At 43.7% G+C, this 22,188-nt stretch overlaps 1 protein-coding gene across 6 annotated transcripts in view; it reads left to right on the top strand.

The window, feature by feature from the left end:
• Positions 1–344: 344 nt before the first annotated feature.
• The window catches only part of LOC117345639, a 58,973-nt gene continuing 37,129 nt past the window's right edge, over positions 345–22,188 (top strand). The window contains exons 1-2 of one of the 6 annotated variants that reach the window (XM_033914566.1): positions 5,879–5,918; positions 6,197–6,360. In XM_033914566.1, the coding sequence (XP_033770457.1) occupies positions 5,894–5,918; positions 6,197–6,360 (189 nt within the window). In that variant the 5' untranslated portion in view covers positions 5,879–5,893. Of the gene's footprint in view, positions 478–5,814; positions 5,919–6,196; positions 6,361–20,414; positions 20,681–22,188 lie in introns of those variants that run through there. The other 5 variants (XM_033914571.1, XM_033914567.1, XM_033914568.1 and 2 more) reach the window with 5 other exon arrangements.

The following is a 22,188-nucleotide window of genomic DNA, read 5'->3' as shown; positions in this document are numbered from 1 at the left end:
CACACAAGCCTCCAACACTTATGATTTTAAAGTGTTTGAGGCTTGTGCAGATGAGGACCCACACATCTTCTGGTAAAATAGCCCTTCTTAATGGTAGCCCATGTTGTTAAACACCCCCCCTCCCCCTCAATATGATATATTAAATCCTCAAACCTTATAGCACCTTCAATAATACGATTATTTTCATTAACGTGGCATCCAGCATTACGTATGTTTGCAGACAGTTTCACATTTAAACTTATTAACTGTAGCGCCAGCTTAAAAGTTTGTACGTAATGTACTTTGGAAAATATGCCAATCCTCTCACTATTTACATTACATCACTTTGTGCTCTTGGCTTGCTGGCTTCAGTTCCTTCATTACTTTCTCAGGTCTCTGTTTTCATGCCTTGTTTTTCTTCAGTATAAAAAGCCCTCTTCTTATAACCATAATCAGCAAACAGAGATCCCTTCGCTCGGTGATCAAGAGCTGATTGAGGTAAATATGGGAAAAACTGCATTGAGAGATTGGATTCCATGACTAAGGGGGGAAGTTTTCGACATGGGCTACTGTTGGGTCAGGTTATTCTATCACAGAGGGTCGTTGCTTAAAATGGGACCCTAGGCTAAAACAACATGAATTGTGGGGAAAATGTTTTTTTGTTTTTTTTTAGAACCCTGGACTTAACAGTAGTCTATACTCTATAACTTCCTCTCTAATCTGAACAGAAAATCCTTACTCAAATGTATTTTAATCTTCTTTCATCAGGATATTTTCAGGAATACAGGAACACGAAATGGGGATGCAGGAATGTTTGCCATAACTAAGGGAGGAATTCGCCATTGTGTGCTAAAGCTAAGAATGGCTATTTTATGCAAAGACACACTGGTAAAATAGCACAACTTGTGGTATCTCATGGCTAGCCACGTTGAAATGATGGTTTAGTGGTTCTTCTATGAAATTGAAATGAGTTTGGGAAATAGATTCTGTTAGTTTTTTTTTCCTTCCTGTTTATTTCCAATATTTTGCCTCTTTTCCTTTCCCTGATACAGTCCATACTGTATCCTTTATTATTATTTCTGTTTTAGTGTATATCTGTTCCTGTTATTTCTTCCCAGGTGGATTACCTTTGGTCTATAATGTTCCCCATTTTCTATGTAGCTTCAAGGAATCTTAAATAATAAAATGCTAGCCGCACATGCGCACTTGCCTCGCATGTTCCCTGATCCCTTTTCTGTCGGGATGTGGCAAGACAAGTGCGCCTGCGCGCTTATTACGTCGCTGACGGAGAGCAGCGAATGCAGGAAGCTGAGTGGCCAGGTAAACAAAAAAAAACAAACAACCGAGCGAGCCGAGCCGCTGAGAAAGCGCGGGAGACCTGGCCCGGGCTGCGGACGGGTAAGGAGCTGGGGCAGTGAGCCTTCCCTGCGGCTGAAATGGAGCCTGGCCATCCTCCACAACAGACCACAGGAGTCCGACTCCTTTACCGCTCAGCACCCTTCCCGCGGACCCGACTACCTTGGCGATTCAAGCAGCGTGTGCACCAGTCTTCACACGCTGCTTCGGGCCCTTCTACTTCCCTGATTTGCTCTGCCGCGTCTCTGATGATGTCATCAGGGACGTGCCAGATTAAATCAGGGCAGTAAAAGGACCCGAAGCAGCGTGTGAAGACTGGTGCACACGCTGCTTGAATCGCCGAGTAGGTAGTCAGGTCCGTGGGAAGGAAAGGGGGGGGGGGCGCAAGGACTCTGGGGAGAATGGCAGACACCGGCCCTGTACTAACTCCCGTGGACAGGGGGAGCAGGAAGGGGTGCTGATGGACAGGGGTGGGGGAAATGAAGGGAGGCCTATTGCTGGACAGGGGGAGCAGGAAGAGGTGATGATGGAAAGGGGGGGGAAAGGAAGGGAGGCTTATTGCTTGACAGGGGGAACAGGAAGAGGTGCTGATGGACGGGGGGGAAAGGAAGGGAGGCCTACTGCTGGACAGGGGGAGCAGGAAGAGGTGCTGATGGACATGGGGGGAAATGAAGAGAGGCCTACTGCTGGACAGGGGGAGCAGGAAGAGGTGCTGATGGACAGGGGGGGAAATGAAGGGAGGCCTACTGCTGGACAGGGGGAGCAGGAAGAGGTGCTGATGGACAGGGGGGAATGAAGGGAGGCCTACTGCTGGACAGGGGGAGCAGGAAGAGGTGCTGATGGACGGGGGGGGGAAGAATGGAGGTCTATTGTTGGACAGGGGGAGCAGGAAGAGGTGCTGATGGACACGGGGGGGGGGGGAAATGGAGGCCTACTGCTGGACATGGGGAGCAGGAAGAGGTGATGATGGACAGGGGGAGGAAGGAAGGGAGGCTTATTGCTTGACAGGGGGAACAGGAAGAGGTGCTGATGGACAGGGGGGGGAAATGAAGGGAGGCCTACTGCTGGACAGGGGGAGCAGGAAGAAACTTCACTAACCAGCACTGATGTTCTTTGAAATCCACTGATCTAATAACATGTTCTCTTGTCTTTCCTTTGCTGATACCTTCAGACTAGATTGGTTACAGTAGTTAGCATAGCTGGGTTTAAGAAAGATTTGGTCAAGTTTCTATTGAGACAGACATGGTGGAAGCCACTGCATGCCCTGGATCGGTAGCATAGAATCTTGCAACTCTTTGGGATTCTGCATGGAATGTTGCTGGGAACATAAGAGCCATAGTGGGTCAGACCAATGGTCCATCTAAGCCAGTATCCTGTTTCCACTGTGGCTAAGCCAAGACACAAAAGGGACCCCTTAAGCCAAACTTAAAAGCTAAGTGAACATTAATACATCTAATGAACATAGTGATGGCTGTTTTTTGATAAAGAAGAGAAGATATCATTCTCAATATATTCAAAGAATTATAAGAACTTTAAATTTTCCAAATTGTCCTCAGAGTCTTAAGTGTGATCGTGGATTTATGAAGTTGCAATGACTGGAAGGTGAACTCTTTTTTAGGGAAGTTTAGCAGCCTTCCCTTCAGAGTTTCACGTCTCTGAGCATTTTATATATTTAATTGATCACACTTTAAAGACCATTTCTTACTGAAGTCAGCTTTTCAGTTGCATTCAAAGCCCTTTTCTGGCTTCTTCTTTTTGATATTTTAATAACCCTGATCTACTCATAAGGAAGTCACAATAACTGGCAGAAACACAAAGAGTAGTAACATTCCAAGCACAATCTCAGATCTATAAACTGAGAAGAGTGTTTAGAGATTTAAATGGGATGAAATTAGGTTTGGAGGGTAGACTTGTCGACTACGCATGCTAGGATCAATGATATCTGTGGCTGGCATAAAACTATGGAATGCCTTGCCTGGTATCCTAATCTAATCTAATCCTTAGGTTTGTATACCGCATCATCTCCACGTTCGTAGAGCTCGACACGGTTTACAGTAGGAGAAATAGGAAGGAACTACAGCAGAGGGTTAGAGGAAGAAGTGTGAAGAAAATTTAGAGGACTTGGGATGCCAAGATATAAGAGTTTCCTTGATTCCTAAGTTGGAGGGAGACTTACATTTTTTGAGAAAAGCCAGGTTTTCAGATGTTTGCGGAAAACTTGCAGAGAGCCGCGCTGAATGGCCTGCGCTGCTCCCAATGCTCATTGAGTTCCTATGAGCATCGGGAGTAGCGCAGATCATTCAGCGCAGCTCCCCGCACTAGAAACCGCTAGTGTGGTTTCTTAGACGAGGGGGAAAGAGTTTTAAGCAGTGTCAGTCATGATTATGTTTTTCAGGTGAACCCAATCTTACCTTTTTCAAATTCAGAGCAAAATAATTTTTCATCCTCAGTATCAGAACTTGAAGACTCCTCTATTAGGCCTACCAGAAACCGTAACCTCTTTACCTACCCAAATATCATAGGCTGTAGATATCGCACCTTCTTTGATAGAACATTCAAATTCCAAGCAGGTAGACTGCAAACTTGGACAGGCTACTTCACTGATGCCGCCAGAGAATCATATAGTATCTTTAGGAAAGAACTAAAAACCACATTGTTTAAGAAATTTATAACCTAACCAGACTTCTCCCCTAAAATCGGAGCCTCCTCCCATCCCAAGGAGTTCGTCTACCCTCTTCTGCCAAAATTTCTATCTTTAATTGTTACCATTGCATAGAGTCATCTGCCTTGACCTCTTTGAAAAACCCCCCGAATATAAATGATAATTAACATTTTCTCTGCGTACAGTGTGCTTTGTGTTTTTTTTTTTATTTTATTATTGGTAGATCATTTTGACTTGGTCATTTTAAAAGTAACTTCCAAGCCCAAAAAGTGTGGGTATCCCTTCTGTAAATAGTGGTGTCCGTCCCAGCTTGTGCTCCCTCCGGTGGTTGTTTCACTTCTGGCCGGCTCCCCTGCTCAAAGCCGCGGGTATCAGCTCCTCACGCAATCCATGGCTGGGTTAGAAGTGTTCCCTCTGGGGGCGCTGTTGAGCCCGATGAAGATGGCTGACTGAACATTCAGCTCCAGCAACCCTGATCATATTTTTTCTTCTCTGGCTGCTCTATTCTGGTGATTGCTATCTCCATCCAGATCCATCCGCACTTTTATATCATGGCTACCACCTCAAAAGGTAAAAGGCACAAACCTGACCCTCTATCTCCAGCAAAATCATCAACATCGGAGGCACCTGATAAAATGGAGGCTCCCTCCATGTCTGATTTATGGAATGCCATCAAAACGGTGCAGGACTTGATGACAGACACTAAAGATGCTATTTCTGAACTTAAAGATGACATTGCAACTATCCATACTGATTTGACTATTTTTAAGTCTAAAATAGCCGACTTGGAAATCAAAACAGCAACTGCAGATGCTAACATTAAAGCCCTACAGGGCCATGTGAAACGCACACTGGCCCTAGAAAAGGAAATGGAAGATGCGAGTAATCGCTCACGCCGGAATAATCTACGACTTTTGGGGGTCCCGGAGGGTCAGGAGGGTAATAACATGGTGGCATTTTTGGAGTCCTTCATCCCCAAACTATTGGATCTTCAATTTAAACATACCTTCGAAATCGAGCGTGCTCACCGCACACCATCTTCCCGAATGCCACGTGACCGCCGACCACGACCTATTGTCATGAGGATCCTCCGGTATCCGCAGGTCATTGAGATCCAGCAAAAGGCACGATCCGCGGCGCCTGTGCTCCACGAGGGCAACAAGATCTTGTTCCTGCCTGATCTTCATAAAAATACAGTGAAAGCCCGCCAGCAGCTTCTTGCCTTCAGACCGCAGCTAAAGCAGATGGGTGCCCGTTTCGGCCTGTTTTATCCGGCGCGAATGCGGGTCACACATCTTAATCAAACAAAAGATTACTCCGATCCCGAGCTCCTGGCTGCCTTTATAGAAGAACACTCACCGACACCGATAGACTCTGTGTGAGGCTTGACTCCCTTGTGCCTGTTGCCATGGTTACACACTGATTTTTACAGAGACTTTGAGTAACCTTAGGAAGATTTCAATGTGCTGCTGCCTTGCTGTGCTTTTGACCCCTTACTTTCAGCTTGGTTTCTACCCTTTCTCTCCTTATCTCCTACAAATCCTTTCTTGCACGGTAAGGAGCCTCACTCCTATATTTGGATTGCTCAGGTCTGTTCTCTCTATCAGTTTGTTTCCAGCGTGCTGCTCTGCTTGTTCATAAAAGTGTTTACTTCACTGTGTTTCTGACTCACATGTTTTAACTGGCTGCTTTTAATCAGCCATTGTTTCTTTTAGGATGTTTACTTAGCTCTCACAATTAATTCTCTTGACCCTGCTGCTTGTAAAATTCATAGAGCTCACCCAGGGCTTTTTTTTTACATAATCTATCTACACTGGTTGCTGGTATGGATTTCTGCTTGGCTATCTTTTTCCTGCTACTTCAGCCTTCCACAGCTAGTGCCTTTTGCCTTGTGCAATGGGCCTTCCTCTCACCATACCAGGTATGTCTCATTGCTATATATGCTTTTACTTTATTTGCATAATTGGGTTTACTTCTGCTTTTGCTTCCTCATTGACACTACATACAGCTCAGTTCTTTTATCTCTTGATATCCAACACTAATCTAGATGCTCTAAAGCTCATGCAGATTATTTTATATTTTGTACAATGTCCTTATCTATAACCTCTTTAAATGTCAAAGGTCTTAACAATATGATCAAGAAGCGTAAAATATTATCTTATATTGATGATTTTAAATCTGATATCATTCTCCTACAAGAGACTCATCTCAATGACTCAGACTCAGCCAAGTTCATTAAACAGGGATTTTGCCCTCCTGTATTCTCTCCTGCATTGAATGGGAAGAATGGTGTCCTTACTTTAATAAGACAACACCCGTCCATTTCCCTTATTGCCAGCTCTCATGATACATATGGAAGATGGGTAAGTACCAAACTATCAATCTCCAATCGCAACCTGCGAATTATTAATATCTATGCACCAAATTTGGATTCCCCAGATTTCTTTCATAATTTAGCTAATCATATTTTACAGGACCCTGACACTCCTGTCATTGTTGGAGGAGACTTCAACCTTATCCTTGATCCATTGAAAGATAGAAAATCACATGCCATATATAAAAAACCTAAATCATGGTATGCCCTACATGATATTTTATCTCAGCTACAATTGACTGACCCCTGGAGGCTTCACCATAATGACTCTGACCAATATACCTTTTTTTCTGCCCCTCATTCCACCTATTCCAGGATTGATTATTTTCTAACCAGCTCCTCTCTCTTGCAATATATCACCGCTTCTCATATCCACTCCATTACAGTTTCTGACCATGCTGCTATCTCTATCACATGCTCTCATTTTTCTCTCTCACCTCGTAGCAAACAATGGAGGTTCAATTCCTCACTTCTGGCTGAGGCCCAGTTTTCAGACTGCATAACAGCTGCTATAGAAGAATTCTTTCAATTCAATATCCCCTCACACACCAACTGGACTAATACCTGGGATGCTTTCAAAGCTTACATACGGGGCACTATTATTCAGTTCACTACACGCCTTCACTCTTCTCGGAAACAATCACGACTGGATCTAGAAACCCGTATTCGTGAAGCTGAATCTCGCCACACTTCCGATATTTCTGATATTACAGCCTTGACGAACCTGCGCAACCTTAGACTCCAATACAATTCTTTGTTGAGCTCATCTGCTGCTAAATCGGTGTTCGCCCAATCTTCTACTTACTATGCGGACAATAATAAACCAGGTTATTTACTTGCGAATTACCTTAAAAAATCCCAGGATAAATCCACAATATCTTCTATCAAAGATGCAAATGATCAATTCCTCACGGACCCTACTGGCATTTCTTCCGCCTTTTATGATTTTTATCAGCATCTATATTCCTCTGAAACCTCTCCCTCTGATGCCCATCTCAAATCGTTTCTATCTTTCCCTCACCCTTCTTTATCACCATTAGAGTCTACTTCACTTATCTCTGACTTTACTACCCAAGAAATTACAGATGCCGTTAATTCCATGTCCCCTAATAAATCTCCGGGACCGGACGGCCTTACTGTTGAATTCTACAAAGCCTTTCTTCCTACCCTACTACCTTTCATCTTATCGTTTTTTCAGTCTCTCTGTGTTCAGGGCTGCTCCACAGGCTCTTTTACAGAAGCTACACTCATTGTTTTCCCCAAACCAGGTAAGGATCCTTCCGATGTTAAAAACTACCGTCCCATCTCCCTAATCAATGTCGATGCAAAACTTTTTGCCAAAATTCTTGCTTCTCGATTACAGGTTGTTCTTCCTTCTCTCATCTCATCTGATCAATCAGGCTTTCTGAACAATAGGTATTCCTCCAATAACACCCGCTTACTTTCTCACATTATACAACATGCCTCATCTCACTCCGACCGCCTACTGATCCTAGCCCTTGATGCTGAAAAAGCATTTGATCGTCTTGAATGGCATTTTCTTTTTCATATCCTCCGTTGGTATGGTTTTCCCGAATCTTTTATATCTATGATTGAAGTTCTCTATTCCCACCCAACGACTCGGATCATGATCAATGGAAATCTTTCTAAACCCTTCTTTCCATCCCGTGGTACGAGACAGGGATGTCCTCTTTCCCCATTACTTTTTAATCTCGCCCTAGAACCACTCTTAGCTGCCTTTAGATTTGATTCTAGGATTGAAGGGTTTCAATCAGACCCCTTCTCAGTAAAACTTTCGGCGTATGCCGACGATATTCTTCTATATGTCACGCCTGAATCCCTAATATACGTACTTGAACAAATTAATCACTATTCTACCATCTCTGGATATAAATTAAACGTCACTAAATCTGAAATTCTTCCGCTTAACTGTATTGATGTTCAATCTGAATCTTCTAAATACGGGTTTATATGGTCCCCTACTAAGATTAAATATCTAGGCTTATATTTTGGATCCTCGCTTGACTCCACCTTAAGACTCAATTCTGACTTTATCTTTTCTATTATTCGCTCTTGCACTTCCAGATGGTCCCCTTTGAATCTATCCTGGTGGGGCAGACTTTCTACCATAAAAATGATGATCACGCCCAAGATCAATTATATACTAAGCATGCTCCCTTGCCTCTTCCCCCATTCTATATACTCAAGAATTGAACACCTTCTCTCGTCATTCCTTTGGCAAAACAAACAACCTCGCATAGCATTGTGTAAATTGAAGTGTTCTAAACTAGAAGGCGGAGTCAACTTTCCCAGTTTTCGGGAATATCACTATGCTTTCTTGTTATCTCAAGGCTCCATGTGGCTGACTCATTGCTCCTCAAACACAATACCCGTATGGCTGTCATTAGAACACTCGATTGTAGACCCCTACATTCTACAGCATGCTCCTGCCATTCCTCTTCCTCCACTAGCCAAACAAAATCCAATTTTGCTTAACACATGGCAGGCGCTTCATCGCATAGACTCCCTTTCAGAGAAAAAACTGGGTGAATCGATACTAGCTCCGATTTGGCACAATCCCAAACTAAAGATTGATAATGCAGTTGTGGCCTGGAAAACCTGGCATCGTCAGGGAATGTGGAACTTATCACATCTTATCATAAACGACAATTGGATTACCTTCTCTGATATTATGGCAAAATTTAATATCCCCACTTCTCAATACTTTAGATGGGTACAACTTCACCATTGTCTTGCTACGAAACTTTCTTCTCCTTCTTCTCTTCATACTAACTCTGACTTACACTCCAAGATTTTTGCCTTTTCAGCCTCCAGGGGTCAATCTTCCAATTGGTATAAACTTATTCAATCTAAATGTTTTCCTGCACTCCCAATTTCCAAAACCAAATGGAATCAGATGTTGAAGTCTCCTATCACTGATGGAGTCTGGACTACTATGTGGACCAAACTCTTTAAATCCCTTCACTCTGCCTCTCATAGACAAACAGCAATCTTCCTTTACCATCGAGCCTTCTGGACTCCCACCAAAACAGCTAAAGTCATGAGATCCTCGGACAATCTATGCTGGACCTGCAAGTCCTTTGAAGGATCCTTACGTCCTATGCTATATGATTGCCCCCATTTGCAGATCTTCTGGACATCTATCTGGCAGATGATTACCAAAATTTTTTCTCTTAATGACCCCTTATCTTTTGATATCATAATTCAGGGATCCCTAGCTCTTTCCACACCTCTCTCTATGTATCATGACCGCCTTCTAACCCTTTTGTTATTTCTTGCTTTTCAAATAATATTACAAAATTGGAAAGACTTTACAAAAATTGACTTCAACCAATGGTGGAATTCTGTATGTCTCCATAATAAATATGAACGCCACATGGCGGATCGTTGTAACGCTTCGCTTTCCTATACTAAAACTTGGTCGATTATGCTGGACTTTTGTGGTATGGACCTTTGACTGTACACTTACGTGATCTTTTTGTCTTACTCATGGTGATCTTCAATATGTTTATTATGAGCACTAATTTGATTGCTGTATTTGCCGATTTGATAACTATATGATTGACTTCGTATGACTATAATCAGACATGTTTATTTTTGACATAGTATGCACATGTCACACATCATTTTATATTTCGTATCTCTTTTATATTCATGCTCATTATTGATAGTTGATGTATTCCTATTTACCTGCTGTATTGTATTATTGATTATTCTTTATAACCCACCCTCCATTGTTATGCAATGTGATATACTTGTTGGTGTCCTTCTCTTTCGATTTCTTCCGTAGTTTTCGGAAGCTTATCTTACTTTTCTGTAACTCTATTGTTTATAAAATCAATAAAATTACTGGAACTAAAAAAAAAGAAGTGTTCCCTCTGACGTCACGATGTCAGAGAGAAGGCTTCCAATGCAGCCGCGGATTGTGTGAGGTGTAGACGCCTGCTGCTTTGAGCAGGGGAACTGGCCAGATATGCTGGGCAGGGAAGAGATGTTCCTGCTGCACAGGGAAGGGGGGGAAAGAAATGTTGCACAGGGAATGGGGGGGGGAGAAATGCTGCTGCTGCACAGGGAAGGGGGTGAGAAAAATGCTGCTGCTGCTGCACCCAATTGGGGAGAGAGAAGGAAGACAAGGGAGAGGAACCAGAGATGCCAAGTCCATGGGAGGGATGGAAAGGAAAGGAGATACCAGACCATGGAGGGGGAGAAAGAGATGCCATGACATGGGGGGAGGGAAGGGAAGGAGATAGAGATACCACACCATGGTGTGGAGTGGGAAGGAAGGAAGGAAGGAAGGAAGGAAAGGAGAAGAGAAAGAGAGAGATGCCAAACCATAGGGGAGGGGGTGGAGACAGAAAAATGGAGAGGGGGGTGAAGCTGAAATGAATCATGTGCAAAGGAGAGAAGGGACCCCGGATATACAGTTTATTGAAGGGACATAGAAAGAGGGAAGATGCCATATGGAAGAGAGAGAGGGTGGACGGTAGATGGAAGGGGCAGAGGGAGTGTGGGCAGTAGATGGAAGGGGTAGAGAGAGAGAGGGCAGAAGCTGGGTGGAAGGGGCAAAGAGAGGGCAGATGTTGCATGGAAGGGAGAGAGGACAAGCGCTGTATAGAAAGAAGAGAGAGTAGATGATTAAAGCAGAAACGGCAAAAGGTAGAAAGATTTTTTTTGTTGCTTTACTTAGAATCAAGTAGTATTGTAACTGTATTGATAAAAGTTTATAAATAGAAAATGGAAATAAGGCAATTTATTGGACTACACCCCTTTCCTCAGGACAGAATAGCATAACATCAGTATACTGTACTGTTCTGAAGAAAGATTTGGCCTGTGAAAGCTAATTGAAAAATGGATTAGTCCAATAAAATGGTATTTTCTTATTTCTCATTATTTGTTTTATTTTTATTTGTTAATTTGTAAATTGTTAATTTGTAAAGTGGTGATTGTTATTGTGGCCGGGCCTGTCCCTGAGTAGGTGGGAAAGCCTGGCTCAGACCACAAGCAAGAATTTTGAAACGCCTTTTATATGGTTGTATGAAGGAAAACCCGAATACCGGATTTCTGGAAAACAGTATCAGGTTTATTAATGTCCCAAATCAAAATATGGAAAAAAAAAATCTTCACAATTGGGTTTAGACTCCCTTAGGTGCTTCCTGCACTCTGGTATAGCTCAGTCCAGGTGAGTCATATGGGCTTTGACTGAGGAACTGGATTGCCCATTTTTATCCAACAAAATATAATTCAAACTCAAAACTTTACATTAGTCCAGTGCTCTCCTGGTCTCATATCCCCTCTGGGAATTATCAGTCTCTCAGAACTACAGTCCCTTTATATCTTTATAGCTGAGCTCGGCTTACGTGTCAGCTTTTCTCACCTAATTAGGCCGGGCTGCCTCAGCTCTGCCTGCCACAATGCTTTGGCTTCAGTGTGAAAAAAAAACAAAAACGGACAACTTTCTTCATGCAATCAGTTGAGGACTCTCACACACAGTACCCTCCCAGGTCCATGTCCTCTTCACTTATACTATCCCCAGGGTCACTGTACATTTCCCACTCACACTCTTGGGAACCCTGGCTTTCCATGTCCACATTCATTCCAGGCTTTACATCCCATCCCCCTCTCTGCATGTCTGCCAAAACCTCTGCAGCATTTCCAGGGGGATCATTTTCCAGCCCTTCTCCCTGGGGTTTAAGCTGCCAGTCACTGTACCTCCCGAGTGTTGTCCTGCCTCTCCTTATGAGCTGGTTTCCTGCACCACGGTCCTGCTGGGGCTTAGGTAACTTGTGAGAGCTGGCAACTCCATGATTCGTTTGGCCTCTGTAATCAGGGCCAGCTGTGTCCTCTTCCTTCCACTCTAACTCACTTTGCCTTTGAGGCTTCTGTGCTTCCAAACTCCAGGGTCTGACTCCACCCCTTTGCAAATTGGTGTCAGGTTTCTCTCTGACTTGGGGAAAGGAGTGATAGGGGAAATTAGTGGTTTTCAGAGCCCTCCCCATCTGGCTCTTGAGCTGTGCTGGGCCCTGCCTTTTCTTGCATTCTTTTGGCTGAACCAGCTGTCCTGGCTCCATGCCGGGTTTCACAGAGCCCTGTGCTGCATTCTGGGGAGTTTTAGCAGTAGTTTTCACTGGGACAGGAGCTTCCCTGTCACATTATGTATCAGTTTTTTCAAATTTACATCTACTGTCTTTATATTTTGCACAGTATTAGGGGACATGTGTCACTGTTTTTGTGGTGTTGCATTGTATGCAGAGTCTGGTTTCTTGGCGGTTCAGTTTAACTTTTGTCTACATATTTCTATTTTTAGTTTGTGATTATTCCATATTGGGCGAGGGTGTATCTCTGTTCTGTGTGTATGAAAAGGACATAGTTTTCAGTTGGCATTGACTGCAGGATCAATTGACTGTGCGGGATCTGGCTTGTTTAGTTTTATAATGTATGTGTTGGTGTTCTTGTGCTCACTGCAGTGTTTAAGATGCTGCCTTTTCCTAGGTACACTCTTGTTGTGCGATATGTGGATTGTTACTAAAAAATATATTTTTCATATAGATGGGGGGGGTGTCAAAAAATGATGGGCCCCGGGCGTCACATATGCTAGGTACGCCACTGACCTTAAGATCTATTCTTTCTACCCTAGATTTGTAATGAAGAAAGCAAATACAGAGCTAAGAAAGCTGAATTTCTTCTTTGTTTTGATAGTATTTTCAATTACCAAATCAAATGGCAAAATAATATACGCTATCTTGGGACACTCCTTGTAATAAATCAACCATCACATTATCACTGATTTTAAAGACAGTTTGCATTGTTCCTCTGTGCAGAGTAAAGGTCAAAATCTAGTGAATCTTACATTCTTCTGAAGTAATTATTTTAGTCTCTCCATTCAAATTGGTTTCATTAAAGATTAGCTAATTATATGAGGAAGCACAACAGATAATATGTTCATATAATGAGTTAAAATGTGTGATCTTAGCACCGAGGTACCTTCCTCTTCCAACCCAAACGAGGGAGAAAAGGCCTCAGACTAATGTAGCAGTAAAGAACCAAAAGGTACAAATCAAAACTGCTTTTGATGCTTTCACTGGCAATAAAAACTCCCTCACAGAACAGCTCAGGTTTAGAAAAGGACAAAGTCACCCAGAGGCACGTTCAAGGACTTAGCTGACAAAAGACGACTTGAGCTCCGACGCTGTCACGTCTTCTCCAATCTTCCCAGCAAGCGACATTGTTTCACCAATGTTTGGCTCATCAGGAGAACAAATACAGCCTTTTCGAGGGCAAAGTCACCCGGAGGCACGTTCAAGGACTTACCTGTCACGTCTTCTCCAATCTGCCCACCAAGCGACCTTGTTTTCCCAATGTTTGGCTCATCAGGGGAACAAACAGTACAGCCTTGAAAAGTGCAGCCACGCTGAGACCAGCCCCTAAGCATGCTTATTCCAAGAGATATAGGAGTTGTGACTGCATCGCTGTTAACAAACATACAGTAAGTAAGGCCTATATTTTTGGCCAGGATGTCCCATCTGGTATAGGAAAGGTTAGTCTTAAGTAGCCTGGTGGATGGGATAATGAGCCTTAGAGAGGAGAAGCCAGGCCTTCTTAGATAGAACCCCAGTGTTTCAAGCTGGTAGACAACAATCTTGGCTAGGTAAATGTATCTTACGGGCTGCATCGAGGCGGAGGAAGATATCTTCTTTTTCAAGGGTCCCACGACAACAAGAGGGCATCCGTTGAAAATCAGGGGCGGGAAACTACGAGGTGACACCAGGAAATTCTTTTTCACTGAAAGAGTGGTTGATCGCTGGAATAGTCTTCCACTACAGGTGATTGAGGCCAGCAGCGTGCCTGATTTTAAGGCCAAATGGGATCGGCACATGGGATCTATTCACAGGGCAAAGGTAGGGGAGGGACATTAAGGTGGGCAGACTGGATGGGCCGTGGGCCCTTATCTGCCGTCTATTTCTATGTTTCTATGTTTCTAACAAGCTATGTTATCTTATTGTTCTTTTTGGAAATTAATTAAGACCACTCTGTTCGATAAGTTTATTACTTAATGAGACGTTTATATTGAAACAGTATATTATAATATAACTGTATTTTTACTGTATTATTGTATTTCATTGATTGTCCAGTTCTTTTTAGTGTAAACCGCCTAGAACTTGTGGTTATGGCGGTATAAAAGAATAAAGTTATTATTATTATTACTCTAACCACCACATTTATGATGGAAAGTGTGAGTCTATCAAAACACACCAAAATCCTAATATATTGCCAGTGACGTAGCGAGGATGAGAGGCGTCCGGGGTGATGGAGCCCCTCCCCCGCTCTTTTCGACGCCCCCCTCCAATCGTGTGCATGCACCCCCTTCCCTTCCCCCGCTACCTCTTTAACTTTCCCGGTGCAAGCGGCGTTACGAATTTGCTGCCCGTGTTGGCTCTCCCTCTGATGTCATTTCCTAGGCGCGGGACCCAGAAGCGGCATCAGAGGGAGAGCCGACGCTGGCGCGAGCAGCAGGTTGGGGGTTGCCGCTCGTACTGGCGAAGAGCTAGAGGTACTTTTGGGGAAAGTGAAGGTGCGCATGGTAGGGGAAGGAGTGTGGGGCAGAGACGAAGAGGCGTGCCACTGCCCCCACCAAGATGGCACTTGGGGCAGAGCACCCCCCCTTTACTATGCCACTATAAACTGCCATATATATGCCACCTGCAGCTATAAGGGCTATTGGGAGTTTTTGAGGGCTCACCATACATTTTAAGGGGGTTATGGTGAGATGTGTTTGTGACACTCTTTATGTGAAGTTCGCAGCAGTGCCTTTAAAGTGCTCCGCTGCCCTACTGGGATGTGTATGTGGTCCCTCCCATGTTTAAATGGTGCCGATTTGGACGTTGCTAACTTGGACGTTCCTGCGGTCAAAAATGGCAAAAAAAGGTCCTCCAGAGGCGGGCCCGAGCTCGGAGAAGGAGACACCAGGTTTGCTTAGGGGCAGGACTGGGGGTGGAGCAGTGTCTTCTTTTTTTAAAGAGGAAATCTGGTAGGAATGTCCTTCTGTGCTCTTCTCCTGCAGAATCACAGCTTGCAACATGTGCTGCTGGGCTGTGGTCTGGCTCCCCATAGTTACCAGCACAAGCATGAACAGATCAGTGATCAAAGTACCATACTGTAAGGTTCCAAGTCAACCTTGGCCTATCTGGTTGTAGCAGTGGCCGTCATACATAAGCGGTGCAGGCATAAGCAGTGGGCGTCACTCCGTCACTCTCGGCCTCCTTAACCTAGCTCTAGCCTGGCCTGGTCATGGCATTCTGGCTCCACCCATCCCGTGTCACTTGCCCCCTTAGGCAGGACTAGGGGTTTTAAGGCAGCCCTGATTAGGGTTACCAGATTTTACTCCTGTAGAATCCGGATCCATAGCCCCGCCCCCCAGGCCAGCCTAGTTTTACCTAGCCCCGCCCTGTTACGCCCATGTCACATCCCATGATGTCCCAGCCTTGTCCCCAGCCCCCACCCCCCCCTGTTCTCGTCCTCGGGACCGCATCGGGAGGGCGTCTGCCCACGTGTGGACGCAACACAAAGTCACACGCACAAGGGCCTGCATCTGATGACCTCTCGATCCGGTGGAACGGTGTCGAATAGACTTCTGTGGTCTGTGTCCCATGTATGACAAAAATAAACTGAAGAAACTTGTGGTTACCTAAGTCTTAAATCAAACACTCAGAACCACTAGTGAAAACCCAAATGACGCTGAAGGGATTTCATATACAGGGGGAACAAGCCCCGGATTATGGTGCTTCACCCACTTCGGGTTTTTCAAAGAGAAAATGTCTGTTCTCTTAAAGCGCTCCTCCTCTATAAAACCAACCACGAATTGACGCGCTTTCAAGCATCAGCGCAGTTTTCAAAGATATGTACAATTTTTGCATGAATTTGCTGGTTCTGTTTTCTGAAATGAGCTGTTAGGTTAATTTTTTTTTTTTAAAGTAATAAGTTTATGAAATTGATTGAAGGTTCCTTTTACAAAGGTGCGCTAGCGTTTTTAGCACACACACTGGATTAGCGCACGCGTTAAGGCCCTCATGCATCTTTGTAAAAGGAGCCCTAAGTCCAACATGAGTTTACAAATAATGAACTAGAGAGACTTTTTTTTTTTTAGATTAATTTCATCCAATCAATAAAAAAGATTTAATAACATTTAAAGATATAAATTTAGTGAAAGGTAGGGAGGATGGGTTCAAGCCGGTGATGTAATGAGGAGCAAGAGAACGGACATTTTCTCTTTGAAAAACCCGAAGTGGGCGAAGCTCCATAATCTGAGGCTTGTTCCCCCTGTATATGACAAAGACACATTAGGATTGGCTGGAGATGGCGACTCGAGTAGTTGGAAATTAAGAACAATAGTCGGTGCCCCATGTAAGGCAAGGCAGACCAGGCTAGGTTGGGGTGGGCTTGGACAGTAACTGCAGTAGTTAAGTGACTTGACCAGAGTCACAAGGAACAGGCTGGGATTGAACTCACAACCTCATGGCGTTGAAGCATTAGCTGTAGCCACCTGGTCACGGTCCCTCCCCAGCTGATTCTCTAAACTGCAACAATTTCCACATGTTAAACTTTCCTGATGGTGCCCTTCTCCCCCCCCCCAACGTCTTTTCACCAGCTGATCCCACTATAATCTCACAGTCAATTCCTCGCCGTCTAAACTCAAAGCCTCTTGTTCATTGTCTGCATGACATGCCCTTCTGTTGTGAGCAGATTTTAAGCTCCGAGGAGCAAGGGCTGTCTCACATGACTCGTTAAAGATCCAATTATACAGTATCTTGTAATACTATGCGAATGATAACAAAATTAACAATACACTTACAGACTCGCATCAGAGATAAAAATCCAGGGGAATTAAAGCAGAAAGGAGAGATTAAATGAAGGATGCTATAATTTGATAAATGCTTCCTTCTTCAAAATCCAGGACTGGCAAAGGAAAGTGAGGAAACTCAGTCGAGGAGAAATTATCTGTAATCTTTCTATGCGCTCACCTTCCAGGGGAAGATTAGGGGGTCCTTTTACTAAGGCGTGCTATCCGATTTAGCGCCTGCTAATTGAGTTAACATGTGCTAAATCAGTTAACACGCCTTAGTCAAAAGACCCCTTAGGGCCAGATTCACTAACCTGCCCGAGCAGGACCAATCTGGGCAGTTCCAACGAATTCCCAACAAGTAAATATGCAGATGGGGACAATTGGGGGCTAGATGGACCACTGGTCTGACCCAGTAAGACTATTCTAATGTTCTTATGTCACCTTTCTCTGAACTGCTTCAAGCCTTTTTACATCCTTAGCAAGATAGAGCCTCCAAAACTGAACGTAGTGTTCCAAGTTGGGCTGAAGGGGACAACAGGTACGAGGGGGCATTCGGAGAAACTGAAGGGAGATAGGTTCAAAACAAATGCAAGGAAGTTTTTTTTCACGCAAAGGGTCGTGGACACTTGGAATGCGCTACCGGAGGAAGTGATCAGGCAGAGTACGGTACAGGGATTCAAACAGGGATTGGACGAATTCCTGAGGGATAAAGGGATCGTGGGATACTGAAGGAGGAGCTGGGATGTAACACAAGTATAGAAAGCTAATAAGTATAGAAACCCAACCAGGTCGTGCATGCGCAAGACCGGAGGGTTAGGACTTCGATGGGAAGATGGGACTTCAATGGGAAGCCAAGGAGGCAGGGGAGCCCCTTCTGGTGATTCAGACAGGTCGTGACCTGTTTGGGCCGCCGCGGGAGCGGACTGCCGGGCAGGATGGACCTATGGTCTGACCCGGCGGAGGCACTGCTTATGTTCTTATGTTAACTTGTAAAGCTAGGGTTACCAGATTTTGTCCTAAAAAAAAAGAAAAGAAAACGAAGGGTAGGGTTAAATGGCCATATTTCTCAATGGAGGAGGGTAAATAGTGGTGTGCCACAGGGATCTGTAATGGGACCAGTGCTATTTAACTTATTTATAAATGATCTGGAAATTGGAACTACAGTGAAGTGATTAAATTTGCAGATGACACTAAACTGTTCAAAGCTGTTAAAATGAATGCGTCATACTTTTATACTTATTGATAAAATCAATAAAAAAATGTTTGAACTAAAAAAAAAAGTGCATGCGGACTGTGAACAACTGCAGGAAGACCTTACGAAATTAGAAGAGTGGGCGCACCAATGGCAGATGAAATTTCATGTGGACAAATACCATGTGTGGCCAGACACCAAGGAAGATGGGATGCACACACGATGGCAGACTATTGTCGGAATCTTATGCGGGATTGTACTGGCAGATCCCGCTCTCGGAAGTCTTACAAAAGGAGCTTCTTGTGTGTCGAATGACTGGAAAGTTTGTATCATAAACTTGTGCTTTTGGTATAAAATAGGTAGATTTTCATGTTATACACTTTTAATTTTGAATATGTTTCTTTCATGCTTAAAAGATGAATTTAAACACTGCATTAAAATATCCTGCGTTTTTAATGGGCGAGCAGAGCAAAGAGTGGTATAGGGTTACCATATGGCTCCAGAAAAAGGAGGACGGATTGAGACATCCAGGTTTTACTTCCATTCCTTTCAATGGAAGTAAAACCCAGATGTCTCAATCTATCCTCCTTACTCCCATTGCTTTCATTGGATGTAAAACCCAGGTATCTCAATCCATCCTCTTTTTTGTCTGGAGCCATATGGTAACCCTATTTATGGCACGTGTTTTGTATCTCAAAAACTAGAGCTGATAGGAGAAAACTGGTGCCATTTTTGGAATCGGCAGGTCAAATATACCTAGAAACAGGTCTAACGTTTGAGGCACCAAAATGAGTGTTGGCCAGTGATAGCCAACTGGAGTCAGTATAATCATAGGTCAAAAAAAATCCTTCTTATTAACCTAACTTCCCAAAAATATATAATCCTTAAAGAGCAGGAAACACTTGTCTTATATGGTACATGATCTAACGGGACCCGTTTCACAGGCCACATCATCAGGGGACTGTGAATCAAAATGCTAGACGCAAACTGATTGTCACTCACTCACTCTTCATAGTAATATCACAGCAAGGCGTCTGGGGGTCTCTTTTTCTCCTTTTTGCAATTACATGGAAGTAGTTTTTTGGGGGGAGGGATTTCCATCACTTGTGTTCTTGAACAAGTTTTTGTGGAACTAAGCGATCTTTCAGAAGATACAACAGTTTGGCCTTCAAGAAGATCTTACAGAAACATCTATCTAATTCAGTGATCTCAAACTCAAACCCTTTGAAGGGCCACATTTTGGAATTGTAGGTACTTGGAGGGCCGCAGAAAAAAGAGTTAATGTCTTATTAAAGAAATTACAATTTTGCATGAGGTAAAACTCCTTATAGTTTATAAATCTTCCCCACCCCCCCGAAGGCCTGCATGTTCACCCCCTTTCTTTGCAGTGTCCTCCAGCTTCCCCCCTGACCTGTCCCGGTCTTAGTTTCAGCTAATTACCGCAGCCTGCAGAGAGGATCGCCGGTGCTGTAGCATTCCTTGCAGGCTGCCATCGACCTCCATAGCACATTTCCTCTGCCGCGGTCCCGCCCCTTCTCTGACGTCAGGGGCAGGATCGCGGCAGAGAGAACGTGCTGCTGAGGATGACGGCAGCCTGCAAGGATCGCTATAGCACCAACAATCCTCTCTGCAGGTTGCGGTAATTATCTGAAGGTAAGAGTGGGAGGCCAGGAGAGAAGCCGGAGGATGCTGCAAAGAGCGGGCCGCAAAATAGTACCTGGCAGGCCGCGAGTTTGAGACCACTGATCTAATTCCTTGCAGATATTGCCCAAACAACACTTTTGCTGTAAGGCAATGGTACTGTTGTGAGGTACTACATCTCAGCCCAGTACAAAGGACAGGCAGAAACTCACTGCATCAGATGGAGGCAAAACTAGGCAAGAGGTAGCTTCCTCCAACAAACCTAGATGAGCACAAAACTTGGCAAAGGAACCTAAGTTCCAAAATCGCTTTGCCCTTATCTTCTAGGAGATCAAATATTCTCCAAAAGGCACCCAAGATCTGGGCAGTCTCCTGAAGAAACTATTACGGCATTCATCAAACAAAGAGCATCTACTATATTATCCAAGCATGTGATTTATCTTGGAAGACAGTACAAGGAATAAGTGATAATATAACAGATTAGCAATTCTTCTTCCTTCTGCCATGCGCTATATTTTCATCATTCACGCCACCCTCTACCAAATATATAAGGAGAGCAAGAAGATTTTGGACAGCTACTGATCATTTACTGTTCTTCATTCAGCAGGGATGACAGAGGTAAGAAGGACTCAGATATCATTTTATTTTAATAATAATTAATCATTTATTTATAACCCGCTATACCTTAACAGTTCAGAACGGTTTACAACGACGAGAATCTGCGTTTCTGGTGGCGTTATTGAGTGCAGGTGCCTAGAACAGGCCCAGATTCGAATATCCGGGTTTATTTTAGCTGGCAGCATTTAGAAAAATGCTCACCACCACCATCTGAATATTGACGGGTATATATTTTTAAACTTCCAGCTTGCAGGGGTGAAACTACAAGTCTTAAACCAATTGCTCGTTTACTAAATGTCAACATAGGTGGACCAAAGGATTTCTAGAAGATGGCAAACTCTAGTTCAACCTGTCTTAATCGCTCCACAGTTATGATGAGATCAGAACCATAAATCAATCTACCCCCTAATTCTATATATGGTACTAAAAATCCCATCTTACTTACTCTCTTTAACATAGTAACATAGTAGATGATGGCAGATAAAGACCCGAATGGTCCATCCAGTCTGCCCAACCTGATTCAATTTAAAAATTTTTTTTTTTTTTTCTTCTTAGCTATTTCTGGGCAAGAATCCAAAGCTTTACCCGGTAACCATTCCCTATACATTTTTTCAGTCACTTAGATCTTTAGATAACCATTGGCTGGTTTTTACCTGGTCCCATGCAAGCCAAGGCAACACAACATTCTGCTTTTTATTTCTTAGCTCCTAAATTATGGAATAAACTCTCTAGATGTATTCCTGCAGAGAAGTTGCATCGGAAGTTCAAAAGTTTACTTAAAACTTCTTTTTTTAGTATATCCTTTGGAAAGTGACCCTTGAGTCGAGGGAATGGTAGAGTTTAGGGGGACTCGGTTGTGATAGTGTGTGATGGCCAAACAAGTTTAAAAGGTGACTGCAGAATGCTAGGGTGCATAGGGAGAGGTATGAACAGGGAATGAAGAGCGGGATCCCAGGTGTAGTGATAGTAATCCTTTATTTCAAACAATCTTAAAAGTACTCAACGTGGGCCATGTTTCGCCCAAGACAGGGCTGCGTCTGGGGCAAAGTTCTACAACACATATATCGAAACATAATATTAGTATTTAAAAGGGATCCAAAAGATGACATAATTGTCATAATATGAAAACATGAAGCATAATTACACGGGCCATTTACCCCCCCCCCCTCTTCTATGAAACCGCACTAGCGGTTTCTAGTGCAGGGAGCTGCGCTGAAAGGCCTTTGCTGCTCCCGACACTCATAGGAACTCAATGAGCGTCGGGAGCAGCGCGGGCCATTCTACACGCCTCTCTGCACTAAAGACCGCTAGCGCGGTTTCATAGAAGAGTTGGGTTAGCCTTTATCTGCCATCATGTTTCTATGTTTCTACGGTGTTTGCTTTTATATACTGGAAGATTCTAGAAATGGTGCCGTAGATTAGACAGTAGTAATAATAATAATAATAACTTTATTCTTATATACCGCCAACAATCTTGCGACTTCTAGGCGGTTTACAATGAAGAGAAA

Source organism: Geotrypetes seraphini, chromosome 11, assembly GCF_902459505.1.
Source record: "Geotrypetes seraphini chromosome 11, aGeoSer1.1, whole genome shotgun sequence".
In the NCBI taxonomy this organism is placed as follows: Eukaryota; Metazoa; Chordata; class Amphibia; order Gymnophiona; family Dermophiidae; genus Geotrypetes; species Geotrypetes seraphini.
This window is presented reverse-complemented; position numbering and strand designations above follow the sequence as displayed.